General features: G+C 39.0%; 2 protein-coding genes across 10 annotated transcripts in view; one reads left to right on the top strand and one right to left on the bottom strand.

Annotated features, from left to right (window-relative positions):
- Window positions 1-8,990, top strand: part of RAF1 (Raf-1 proto-oncogene, serine/threonine kinase) — a 68,841-nt gene extending 59,851 nt beyond the window's left edge. For all 7 annotated transcript variants that reach the window (XM_048957728.1, XM_048957727.1, XM_048957729.1 and 4 more), the window contains 7 exons: window positions 2,244-2,328; window positions 3,109-3,285; window positions 3,757-3,803; window positions 4,510-4,628; window positions 5,608-5,739; window positions 6,828-6,962; window positions 7,839-8,990. In XM_048957728.1, the coding sequence (XP_048813685.1) occupies window positions 2,244-2,328; window positions 3,109-3,285; window positions 3,757-3,803; window positions 4,510-4,628; window positions 5,608-5,739; window positions 6,828-6,962; window positions 7,839-7,979 (836 nt within the window). In that variant the 3' untranslated portion in view covers window positions 7,980-8,990. The remainder of the gene's footprint in view (window positions 1-2,243; window positions 2,329-3,108; window positions 3,286-3,756; window positions 3,804-4,509; window positions 4,629-5,607; window positions 5,740-6,827; window positions 6,963-7,838) is intronic.
- Window positions 1-12,441, bottom strand: part of MKRN2 (makorin ring finger protein 2) — a 51,792-nt gene that overhangs the window by 30,187 nt on the left and 9,164 nt on the right. For 2 of the 3 annotated variants that reach the window (XM_048957749.1, XM_048957747.1), the window contains exon 8: window positions 12,224-12,369. In XM_048957749.1, the coding sequence (XP_048813706.1) occupies window positions 12,226-12,369 (144 nt within the window). In that variant the 3' untranslated portion in view covers window positions 12,224-12,225. Of the gene's footprint in view, window positions 1-9,862; window positions 12,370-12,441 lie in introns of those variants that run through there. The other variant, XM_048957746.1, reaches the window with a different exon arrangement.

Genomic DNA, 12,441 nt, shown 5'->3' with positions numbered 1-12,441 from the left:
AGCTGGATCTGATTTTATAAACTAAATTGATGTTAGCAAATAATTGACACTTTTTTTTAATGGTACTGACTTTGTATTAAAGGAGAAACAATGGGAGAGCTTTTTGTTTTATTTGTTTTTGTTTTGTTGCCATCATTTGTAGTGTGGTCTTGAAAGACTGGAAAGGGTTTCTAGTTTTTTCTGTTTAGAACTGAAGACACGGGGAGCTCATAGTGCACAAACTAACGAATTGTACACTTTTCTTTGTAGTAAGCTGTTGTAATAGTATAAATGCAGCAACTAAAATCTCTTGGTGAAGTTGAAAGCATTGAAGTGGGGCAGATTGCTGCAAACTTAAACCGAATTTCTGGATTAGAATGGAGGTGTCAGACCTCCTAATATGCCCAGTGCTGAAGGGCTGTTTGAACCTTTGGAGAGCACCTATGAAAGGCCTGCTAGAGGATGTGTACAACTGTGTATAATCTGTATTAGGTTTCCAGTAAACTTCCTTGACTTAGCCTTCCCAAGTAAAAATGAAGTGGATAGTGCCAAGGATGGTCTTGCTATGAGGAGTGCATGTCTTGTTGAATAGTCTTGCACTTCCATATTTTTCCAGATTGTTCCGATGGTTAAGTACTAATTTTAATATTTGCACCACTTCTGTTACAGACCTCATTTGGATCCTGTAGTGTCCTGTAGCATGCTTCTAAATTTAAAAGGAGGAAAGAAAACCAAGGCAGTTTAAATGGGTTGGAAGACTACCTATCATAAACACTCACATTTCCCCTTTGGCCCTGGTAATCAGCTCTAGGTTTTTGATGGTTGGGGGGTGGTGGAAGCTAATTGTCTTCAGATTGCTGCTAAACAAAACAAGTGCTATTGTTTATTTCTTTGTGTAGTGAAAACTGCTTGGAGAATGCCATTGAGCTTAAAAAGGTGTGGCACATGATTCAATAAAAACTTAAAGTTAAAAACATCTCTTCATCAGTGGAGCAAGGATCATAATGGAGGCTATATTGAAAAACAGTTTGAAAACATTTGGCTTACAGTCAGTGGATGCTGCATCCTTGTGTTGGTATAGCTCCTAGCAATATGCTTCTAATATTGACAGACCTTTTATTGGTCTTGCATTGTACATAAACAGTAGTTGCAGTAGGAACCGGCCCCTTTTAAGCCTGATTTGATCGTCATGTGAAACTGTTAGTGTTTCTGCCTCTTCTGTTGTACTGCTCTGATGTGTGAGCAGAGATCTCTTAAGTTATAAAAACAAAAAAAACCCAACATCATCAAAAACAAACAAACCACCAGACCTCTGCATACTGAAAACGTGAGATGGTTCCCTTTAGGAAGATGCTGAAGGATGAAATAGGAAGTGTGTGCATTTACTGAAGGAAAATATGAATGTATTAGAATGTGTTCAGTGTTTGTGAACTTCCTGACTTCAAATTACACAGCAAACTAAACAGCTGGTAACTACAGTGGAAGATGCTGCAGTCCCTGTCAGAGCACTTTCTCTGAATCCTTCAGTACCATTTACATCTCCTTTCCAAACATTTTTTTCAATTGAGCTGTCAGTGTTGCTAATGAAATTAGTTGATGGTACAATTCTAGAGATGTGCTAAGGTTTTTCAAGTCTGTTTTTGAAAAGAGAAGATAGTAAGAAGATGAGGTAATTGCAATAGCAGATAAATCTGTCCTTCTAGGGATTTTTATCCTAATGTAAGCGATTATTCTGTAATGCTAAGTGGCAGCAGCCTTTATATTGTGGGATAAGCATAATTGGGAGTAGAAAGTCTCTGCATTTTCTCTTATGTGTGGACTAAGACTAAGTTTCAGTTTACTAACTCCTTTTACCTTCCTGTGGCAGCATCAGGGCAAGTGTATCCACCTGTTGTAAATATTCCAACCATCCATAGTTAATGTGAATTTGGTGTTTGCCTCTTTCACGGAGGAGTTGGTGGGTCTGGCTGTTAGTGGTTACCTTTAGAACAGTCAGCTTCACTCTACTATCGTACCTTTTATAATCTGTTCCATTCTACTGTTTTCTAGATAGGGAAGCATGGTGTAAAATTAATGACTCTTACTGTTCTCTAATTCAGGTAAATTAATTATGTGGTCCTGCAGAAGTTTATGGTCTTGGTCTGTTCACAGATTACTAGGGGCATTATGTGCACAAAGTTGGGTTTTTATGTGTACTGTGTGGTAATATGATTTTTGGGAAGAAACTGCATTGCTACTAACTTTAACTGTAAATGTGTTTTCAGGGGATGTAGCAGTGAAAATATTAAAAGTTGTAGATCCAACCCCAGAGCAGTTCCAGGCTTTCAGAAACGAAGTGGCTGTATTAAGGTGAGTTTTGCAGTTTCTTTGCTAAATTTTGTTATTTGAAGCCACAGCATTCGCCTGCAGACTAAAGTGCCTTGCTGAATAGTGTGTACTTAATAGGCAGCAAAAGCAGATCTCCAAAAAATAAAAATAAAAAAGAGCATACAGTGATACTGGTAAATACTGTTGTAGAGCTGCGAGACAGCAGTGATATTCAGTGGTTCTTCACTGAGATTTCTGGAAGTTTTTTCAGATAACTGATACTAACATCCACAATCCCTCAGGTCATGTTTGGCATATAGGAGAAAGTGAAGAGCAATAAGTCCTTCTGTAATTCTCACGGCCGGGCAGAATACTCGAGCTGTACATCTTTTTAAGTTTGCAACATAATTCCCTTTTTTTAATCTGTTCTCTGATCCATGTATTTTGTTTTCAAATACTGGTTTTGTAATGTCCAATTAAGTAACTGTAATTTTAAAAGGGAATCCTGGAATTGAACCTATATAGAAGAATTATATATTTTGTTCCCTTACAGTTTATCATGACCCTTTGGTTTCCTCTTGGGATTCAGTCATATTTTAAGCTGTCACTTTTTCAGCTTTCAAGGTCACTTCTGTTACTCCAGTTGTTAATGCGAGCATGACGTGGTTATTGATTTCAAAAACAATGAATTCATTTTGCGAGGTTTTTTTTGTTCACTTTTGCAAGCTGAAATATGTCCCTTCAGACAAGAAGAACGTTTTTAAAAGAACACGAAAACATTTTAATAAAGATACTAATTTCTTTTTCTGCTACTTCTATTAGGAAGACTCGGCATGTGAATATTTTGCTCTTCATGGGCTACATGACTAAAGATAACCTGGCCATTGTCACACAGTGGTGTGAAGGCAGCAGTCTGTATAAACACCTGCACGTTCAAGAGACCAAGTTCCAGATGTTCCAGCTCATTGACATTGCTCGGCAGACAGCACAGGGAATGGAGTGAGTAGGATAAGCAGCAGTGTCTGTGCCTGTTTTATCTGTTGGAATGATGTTCCCCTTTTCTTCCCCAAGCCCTGGTATGTGCTACTGCTGTAACACTGCAGTAGGTCAAACTGGTATGCTGAGTCAGGAGCTCATGTCTGAGTACAGATGCTGTGAATGATGTCTGGGGATGAATCTGCCTAATACTTCAGAACCTCTTGAACACTATTTAAGTCTTTGCCACATAGGTCTGTATCTCAGTATCTGATCCATGTTAAAGGACTTGTTAAAGACTGCAATGTTAAGCTCTCAAGTGACAAAGATTGTAACATCTTTAATTAAGCACTTACGTTCTTTTTGTATTTTTCCTGTATGGAATCCTGTCTTAATTAATGCTAGACCACTAGTCATGTGGTAAACTGATATCAGAAGGCTAAATTTGTATGAACAGTATCCATTTATGTCACTTTTCTGCTGCTTCTTTCACAGCTATTTACACGCAAAGAACATCATCCATAGGGACATGAAATCCAATAGTATCCTTTCCTAATTTCATCTCACTGTGACATGAGAGTGATTTGTTGTTAACTTGGAGCTTTTTCTGGGAGTGGGTGGGGGCTGTGTGTGAAGTAGCTGTTTTAAATGCACGTAACAAAAATGAGTAATTTCTTGTGATGAGTACAAAGTTACTTTTAGCAAGGTCTTTCATAGAAGGTATAGCTTTCTTAACGAACTGCTGTTATAGAGGTGACAAAAGGAGAAGCAGCATTCTTCAAGTGGGACTTATTTTAATTGAATAGTATCAATAGTGGTGTTATGATATGATGTCTCTATTATCTCGATAGTGTGTTGGAGAGAAGCTTTCTGTTGGATGAGGGATATGTGTGTGTGTCCTGTACTGTATCCCGTATATTTTTAATAAATTTAAAACATCCTCAGAGGACAGGCACAAATAAAGCCAGAAATCTTAATTTAAACTTGAGAAGAAGGAACATTCAGTATTAAGTAGATAGATTGCATACCTGCATTTTTGTTAACTCTGTACGGATGCCATAAAATTACTTTTTCTCTAAGATACAACTTGTAGCAGGTAAGACAAACAAAACAAAAAACCAAAGCCAGCAATATTCTTGGATAGTTCTTGGATTTCTGATAACCCTCACCAGACACTTTGTAATCATGTCAGAAAATTCAGAATTGTTCATTCAAGTTTTCTATAGAATTTCTTTAACAACTGTTTAGATATATTTCTTCATGAAGGCCTCACAGTGAAAATAGGAGACTTTGGTCTAGCAACTGTAAAATCCAGGTGGAGTGGATCACAACAGGTGGAGCAACCCACTGGTTCCATTTTGTGGATGGTGAGCAAAGTATTTTGCTGCTGTGTTAATAGTTTGCTTTCACTCTGTTAATACAAGTTTTGTTGGTTGAATGCAGTAATTCTGACAGATCCTTACATCTAAATGACAACCTATGTTGTTAGCACTATGCAGACATTTATTCCAGTTACAGGATAAGTTAAAATTTAAAGTGCTGGAGTGTCTAACTGCCCAACAGGAGGCACTTTTCAGCAGTGTTTCCTCCTGAGTTTTTGGAGTTCTAAACATACAAGGCAGAGGCTGACAAGGGCTGTCAATAGCACTGCGAGGAACTGTTCCAAGGGAAGAGCCTTTTTCCTGTAGTCATCCCACCTCTCCCCAGAAGGGCTCTTCTCAACTGGAGAGCAAGCAATGACCTTGAATCTGCTTAATGAGCTTTGTGGAATGGGTGAACCCTGTCTTTGTTGGCTGTCTTCTTTTTTTGTCTCTTCTTCCTCTGCTCCCTGCTGAGGACCTGGCAGCATCTCTTTTTATGCATGCTTGCTGATCTGGCATTCAGCAGCTTTATCAGTGGATGGGAAAGTGTACAGAGCTCTCCTTGAAGCATGGGAGTGAGCACAAGTCTTGACGTGTACCAAGCTATGGTTGTTAGCACCGCTGCTGTCCTCTGCCTTGTGGCTGATCATTGCAGTAAGCTTTGAGGCAACTCGGTTGTTGCAGATCAGTGTCAGTTTATGTATGGAAGTCCTCAAGTAATACAGGAAATTTTCTGAAGGTTCTCTGAAGTGTTGTTATAGGCATATCTACATATATACTAAATGTGCGTTTACTCATTTAGTAAGATGTAGAATAGCACTGACAGGACTTCTCCAGTGCCTTAGAGGAGGTCCTGAGGTTTCCATCCTTTGTTCACTGATTACTGATTGACTCCTCTTGGCTTCCCATTTTCCCATTCACTTGTCTTTTCTGTTTCTTAGCTTGTTAATACCACTTTTCACTAATTGCTTTTCTCCTTCTAAAGGCACCAGAAGTGATACGGATGCAGGACAGTAATCCATTCAGTTTTCAGTCAGATGTCTACTCCTATGGAATAGTATTGTATGAGCTAATGACAGGAGAGCTGCCATACTCCCACATAAACAACCGCGACCAGGTAAGAAGTGGTTGCTCAATGCTGCATGTTGCTTCTGGTGTGCTGCATTTTCCTCAAGAAGTGTAGGACAGATGCAAAACAAGAACTGGAATGCTGTTTACAGTATTGTTTGTTTCAGCAATAAATGTGTGTAGTAGAATATTTTCTTAAATACTGGCAGTAACTCAAGGAAAGCACGTCCTGCTGATGTGCTTAGTTACATCAGTGAAGGAAATTTGTATGTAGGAAAAATTTCCTTCTGAAGTTAAATATCTGTTCATAAATCAGTAAAGTCAGGTTCATGCTTTTTACTAAGCAAAAAAAGAAGTGGCTATTTATGATCAAATCTTTCAGTATTAAATGTTATGCAGAGTTACTTCATTATTGAAAGCCTTCTTCTGTAGAGCACGAACATAAACTGTTACAGCTTTTTGATTATTGCTGCTTTGTTGCATTCTGGTTTTTGCTTTGATTGAATTATGAGCAGTGCATGTGTCTGCATGGGGAGAAACCATTATTTTTGCCTCTGTTGTGTTTTATAGTCTGTGCTGGACTAAAACAGAAAATGTTTTCCATCGCTAATAATATCACTTAGTGTTTGCTTTAACCCCTTTTCCTTTATGCTGCAGTAGTTACATTAGTCATGATGATCACTTCCAACGCGCTGTAAATCTGCTTTGGCAGATGTATTTACTGAGATACCTGAAAATACAGTTCTGCCAAGCAGTAACACTATCATGCCAAACCCTGATAGCGTATGGTTTGAGCTTGTAAGTGCTCAAATTGAGGATCATTTGTCACTTGTAATCTTCAATTGAAGGAAATTGCCATGTCACATAGTATGTCCTGTTCTTTTCTGACTGTAATAATGCCTTTGCATCTCGGGAGTATTATAAACCACAGCGTCACTCTGATTTAATTATGTTCTACGTTACACAAAAGCAAGGCCATTGTTTCAGTTAACTGATTTGGACTTATGTACAAGGCCCTGCTGGTGTGCTTGGCTTTGGCACTCACGTTTAATGACTTTGGGACATCAGAGCTTTGAATGAGCAAAGCAGCTTCTTTGGCTTCAGTTCTCTGCTACCTACTGGCTGTTCTTTTTTTAGATTATTTTCATGGTTGGCCGAGGATATGCTTCTCCAGACCTCAGCAAGTTGTACAAGAACTGCCCCAAAGCAATGAAGAGGCTCGTAGCAGATTGTTTGAAGAAAGTTAGGGAAGAAAGACCTTTGTTTCCGCAAGTAAGTGGCTTTTCTCAGCATGTAACAGCTCCTAAGTATTGTATAAATAGCCATTAGCACAGAGCACCATAGGTGGATAAAAGCACATGTTTAGAAACTGGAAGTAGATGCAGGAATGAAGAGTAGCATGCTTCCTGGTTCTGTTTAGTCACACGTGCACCTTTAATAACCCAGCTCCCTTGTGCAGTTTCTAATACTGATATACAGGATTTAGGTACAAAAAAGTTAAAAATAATACCCAGCCTCATTGAAGCAGTGTTGGACACCATATTGCTCTAACATCAGAGCACTTTGCTGTAAGGACAATTCCTTATTTTTTTCCCCCCATCTTTGTACAAGCAAACAAAATTCACAAGGGGGATTTAAATTCCTATAGCAAGTTTTGGTCTTGTTTTACAAAGGATACTTGACCTTTTCCTGTCACTGTGAGGATAATGCAGGCACTTCCTGGTACTGGTTAAAATATCTGGAATTGAGTTGCAGCACTTTTTAAAACGATGTTACTTGTTAAACAACTAAAGTTGTACTTGGCTTCTTTCTAAATTCCGACAGTTAGGAAGAGGATGCTATTCTTTCCCTGTTACACTGTTGGAGAGTGCATAGATGCTTGCCTCGTGGTTGCTATATTGATGAACTGTTAATGGAGAAGTATCTGCCTGTCCCCTGAAACTCAGTGAGGGTCCTCACAGCAATGAAACTCTGTGGCAGAGTTGGATTCTTTAAACTGGAACATTCCTTGAGTATTGTTTTCAGTATCTCCACGTAGTATATTGTAATGGGTACTGGTAAAGCCCTAAGAAATGAAGATTTAAGACTTACTTGAAATGTGGCTCTTTGTAACACATCACCTTTCCATTTTATGTGCCTTCTTCTCAGATACTGTCTTCCATTGAATTGCTGCAACATTCTTTACCCAAGATCAACCGGAGTGCTTCCGAACCATCTCTGCACCGCGCATCCCATACAGAGGACATAAATTCTTGCACGTTAACATCCACAAGACTGCCTGTTTTTTAGGATTGTGCTCCCCTTCCCTTAATCTCTCCAGTGATGGGAAAGGAACAGAAGTAACAGAAGTTGTGCTTTTAATGCCTCGGTGTACAGGATCAGTGACCAGCCGGATCATCCGCATCCCCGTTTAAGAACAAGCTGCTAAGGATGTTTGCAGTTCTTACCCTGCAGGGACAAAGCTCCACCATTGCCTTTTTCTACAGTTTCTTCTACTGGGATAGTTAACAGACTACAAATCAAGAGATCTATTACTATTTTTTTAATAGATGCACTTGAGCCTTATTTTTCCCACACACAGAAGAGATGGATGTTTCTTTGGCAGTGTTTCTGGGTTGATTTGAATCTGCTGATAAACTGGTATTTTTTACAGCAGGGATGACCTGCCTTGGCATTTGAGGGAAGAAAGATGATGTGATCTGGTGCTCTCTGATTGCCCCGTGCCGCTTCACGTCAGGGGACTTTTGCTGGAAATGGGTATCTGCAAACAAGACTGAGGGAAGAAGAAAAAAACTTTCTGGAAATCAGCTCCTGCCTAAGAGCTTTCATCAAGCCAATGAAATAAGTTAAAATGCTAATTCAACACAAAATAGTTTTGCAATAGTTTTGCACGTAGAAAAAAAACTCTTGCAAAGGAATGGAGTATATTCTAAACTGTACTGCTCAGAGAAGGAAGCTAGCCAGTCTTGCTGTGGTCATCTTCGGTAACTTAAGCGGCTTATTTTGGTACTACGGACTTGTTTCTTGCAGCCCAATGAGGTGGAAAGTGCAGAAAGACAGGCTTTTGTGGCTGATAAAGGCTAATTAACAGTATCAGTATACTTCTGCAGAATGAGCATAGTTTTCATCCCATCTGAAGCTGTCGTCCAAGAGATGCACTATCAAGAGGAAACTGAGCATATACAGTTTTTCTTGCTGATTTGGGTTTTAATTTTGTTTTTATTGCTCCTGAGAAAATGCATTTATTGTAAGCCAAGGTTCCTCTGATTATCTTATTTTAATAAAATAAATTAAATTTTAGGTTTAAGATTCAATATCATCATTTAATGTAGTAATTCATATTTTGACACACACATTTACATCTAAAAAGTTCAGGAAATAACATTCTGAATAATTTTTAGGATAAATATTAACTGTACCAGTAAAAATAGATAAAATACTAGATGTGACAACCTATCAGTTTCCATTCACTTTACTTACAGACTGGTTTTGATGTTACTGTAACAATCTTTCAGCAGCATCTACTAGATACATACACTGATAAACCATCAGGTGAGTTACCTGCACCACTTCTCTGCATTGTATCTTCTGGGAGCCTGTGTTTTTTCCCTTAGGTATTTCCCTTGGGTGTTTTGGTCAAATCAGGCAGCAGGTGACCAGAAATAGGTGGTCTGATCTAAGAATTACTTTTTGAAATAGTATTCTGTTCAGGTAGAGGAGAATTTAAAATACATAAGCCAGGAATGTACTGGTTAAGTAGCTTGACTGTCCTTAGACCATCACCCAGGGATTAGGATTTCACCCTTACAACTGAGCATTACCATAAAATGTGCATTTGGCAGTGATGGAAACAGTGCTGTATACAGATCAGCATGCTTTTCAATAGTGTTCTTGTTATTTCAATTGCAGCCCTTTCTCTCTCATTTTACCTTCATTTTAATTAGTGTTGCAAAAGAAGGAAGCATGAAAAAAGGGAGGTGGTGGAGTCACAGTCCCTGGAGGTGTTCAAGAAAGAGGCAGATGTGGCACTGCGGGACGGGGTTAGGGGGCAGCAGTGGTCTGTTCCAACCTTCATGGTGCTATGATTCTATGAAAGGTTGCTCTTAGTTTAGCACTGAACCCCCAGAAGGAACCTAATTGTTCCTTCTTATTTAATACAGGTTCTCTCTCTCTGGAAAACTTTTTTTTTTTTTTAAATAAAAGGAGGATTATTTTGATTAGTATTTGATGTCAACCTAGAGTTTGAAAGCTGTAAAATGAAGAATGTAGAAGGTCCGAGTCTGTCTTACTGCTTGCACATTAAAACTTCTCTTCATGTAATTGCTAGGCAGCATTGAAAAACAAGTTACCTTACCTTTTGTACATCAGATTCTTGTTTCCTGCTTGGTTTTCTTTGAGCAAAGTAACAGGAATGCCCTGTCTAAGGAGCAGAATATTCTCTCCACTTAATATTTTTTAATGTATTTCATTGCTGAAAATATTTATCTGAAAAAAGTGTTGGAACAGCTAAAAAAAGCTTCAGTGGGGAGGCTAAGGGGTGTAAGTACGTATTTTTTAGTAGAAAGTATGCAAGAAAGAGCGCTCATCTTACAGAACTGCATCTCTCAGCTGTACTTACCTTCCTTCACCTTTTTTAATGAGTGATGAGGAGTTGCACTGCAATATCATTTACTAGATTAAGCCCATCACTTGTGCCTCCAAATGCCAGTTTTAAAAAGAAGTTGAGCAGTAAGTGGTGACAGACATTTACAAGCTAAGGACTGACTTTAGAGTAAGCATTGTTAAAAATTGATTTTAGTGTTGAAATAATCATGAAAACATCACTACATTTCCTAGATCACAACCGAGAGCAAAATTTGCACATTCACTCTTGGGAAGCTGTTACGCAGCAGAGATGGAAGTTGTCTAAAAAAACCAGAGGGACAAGGGGCGTTTTACACAAATGCCTCTAAATGCACTTTGCTGCATCACAATTTTTGCCATCTCAATGATCAAGCTTTCTCAAATGCCTGAGTCTTGAAACAGGCGAGCAGCCTTACAGTGACAGCAGTGTGTTCATAAGGGTAGCAGAAATACCGGCCCTGTGCTTGACTTTCAAGATTGCATGTTGCACTTGCATGGAAAAAAATCTTTGCTTGCACTGAAATACCCAGTGGCTAGTTCAGTTGGCTCTAGACCAAACTTTAACTGCAGAGTTGATACAAATGACTCAGCAGAAATAACTCCTTACAAACTGCACATTCCTACCATGAATTGCTTTTGCTACAAGTATATTTAAAAGAGAACTTAAAATGATTCTCAAAGCTTCGGCAGCTCAAACATGAATTAAAATTTAAAGAAAGAATCCACTAACATTTGACTCGGAAGATGTGCTTTAATACCTGACCTCCTTGACCTTGACCAATGCTTCCTTCTGATGAGAGCAAGGAGCAGGTAGGCAGCTGGAACTTCACCTGCCCTTTAAATGACATAACTGCCAGCTGGGGCTACGAGGTACCTGAAAGTAGGGCTGTCCTGGGAATACATGGCAGAAGGATGTGACTCGGTATGCTAGAAATACATGGCAGTGGAAAAGCCCTAAGTATCTGCTGCCCCCACAGGTCAGGTAAGCAGTGGTCAGTGTTTCTTTTTTGACTGAAATGATTTAACATGGTACAGATGCAAACTGTAAGATCACTGATAGAGGTTATTTAGACAGAATGTTAGCTACCTCATTTAATTTTTGCTTCATTTAACCCGAATGAAGGTTTCCCTTTTAATTAAATACGTGTACAAAAAAATTATCTATTACCATTTCAATTAATATTGAAAGTTACTGACTTCTTACGCAGTGTCCAGTACCAACTTGTGCTGCAAGTTGCATTTACCTGTGCATTTTGACTCCAGCACTGGAACTACAGCTCTGCCTGGAGGTAACAAATTGCATGTGCTTTACAGCAGGTGCTGTAGGAAACCAGGAGACCTTTCCTGCAACCATGCACTTAATTATTTTAGAACAGTGGAGGGATCCTGATTTGTGCTGTCTCTGACAGCCTGGCAGTGCCCATTACTGAAGCACTCACTGTAAGAATACACTGAGCATTACTCAGAACTCTAGATACTTGGTATTTTTTTTAAGAAAGGAAAAGCTACACGGATCATTATTCCTTGTGTGTTTCTGCAGATATACATTTAGTTCATTTAGGGGGAAATAAGCACCCTCAGATACAGCAACAGTTTTTAACACCTTATGCTTTAAAAGGCAAGAGAGCAGCTGCATGTAACACGACCATTCAATTTACAAGACAGCGTATGTTAGGCCAACGAGGAAGGGAACCCTCTTGGGATCAAGGGATTTTTTTCCATGCAATCAATTTAACTTTTTAAATATAATTCAGTACTTTTGTTGCCATACACCAACTGTCTGAAAACTTCACCAGGACTGCACAAGTAGGACCACAGGGCACATTCAGTCATTCCAGCTGCGCTGTAAGAAGTAAAACCACTGCTAAATAAATAGCTAGATTGCTACAGAAGAAAGCACATTCGCTTGCCTTTATTGAGAAGTAGCAGAATCCTCCTCAGCCCCAGAAAGGTGCATGAAAAGTTCTCCAAGTTCTGTTACTTGATCATCTGTGCTGGTCACAGTCCTACTTTCTCTGTCTTCAATAAAGTCCCACAGACGAACAGAATTGAAGAACTGCAACAGAAGAAAATCTGATTTAGCTTGGCACAGGCCAATCAGAAGTTTTTTCCCCTTATCAGTCATCTT

This window comes from Lagopus muta, chromosome 11 (assembly GCF_023343835.1).
Source record: "Lagopus muta isolate bLagMut1 chromosome 11, bLagMut1 primary, whole genome shotgun sequence".
Classification (NCBI taxonomy): domain Eukaryota; kingdom Metazoa; phylum Chordata; class Aves; order Galliformes; family Phasianidae; genus Lagopus; species Lagopus muta.
Note: the sequence above shows the minus strand (reverse complement) of the source record. Positions and strands in the feature narration are given on the sequence as shown.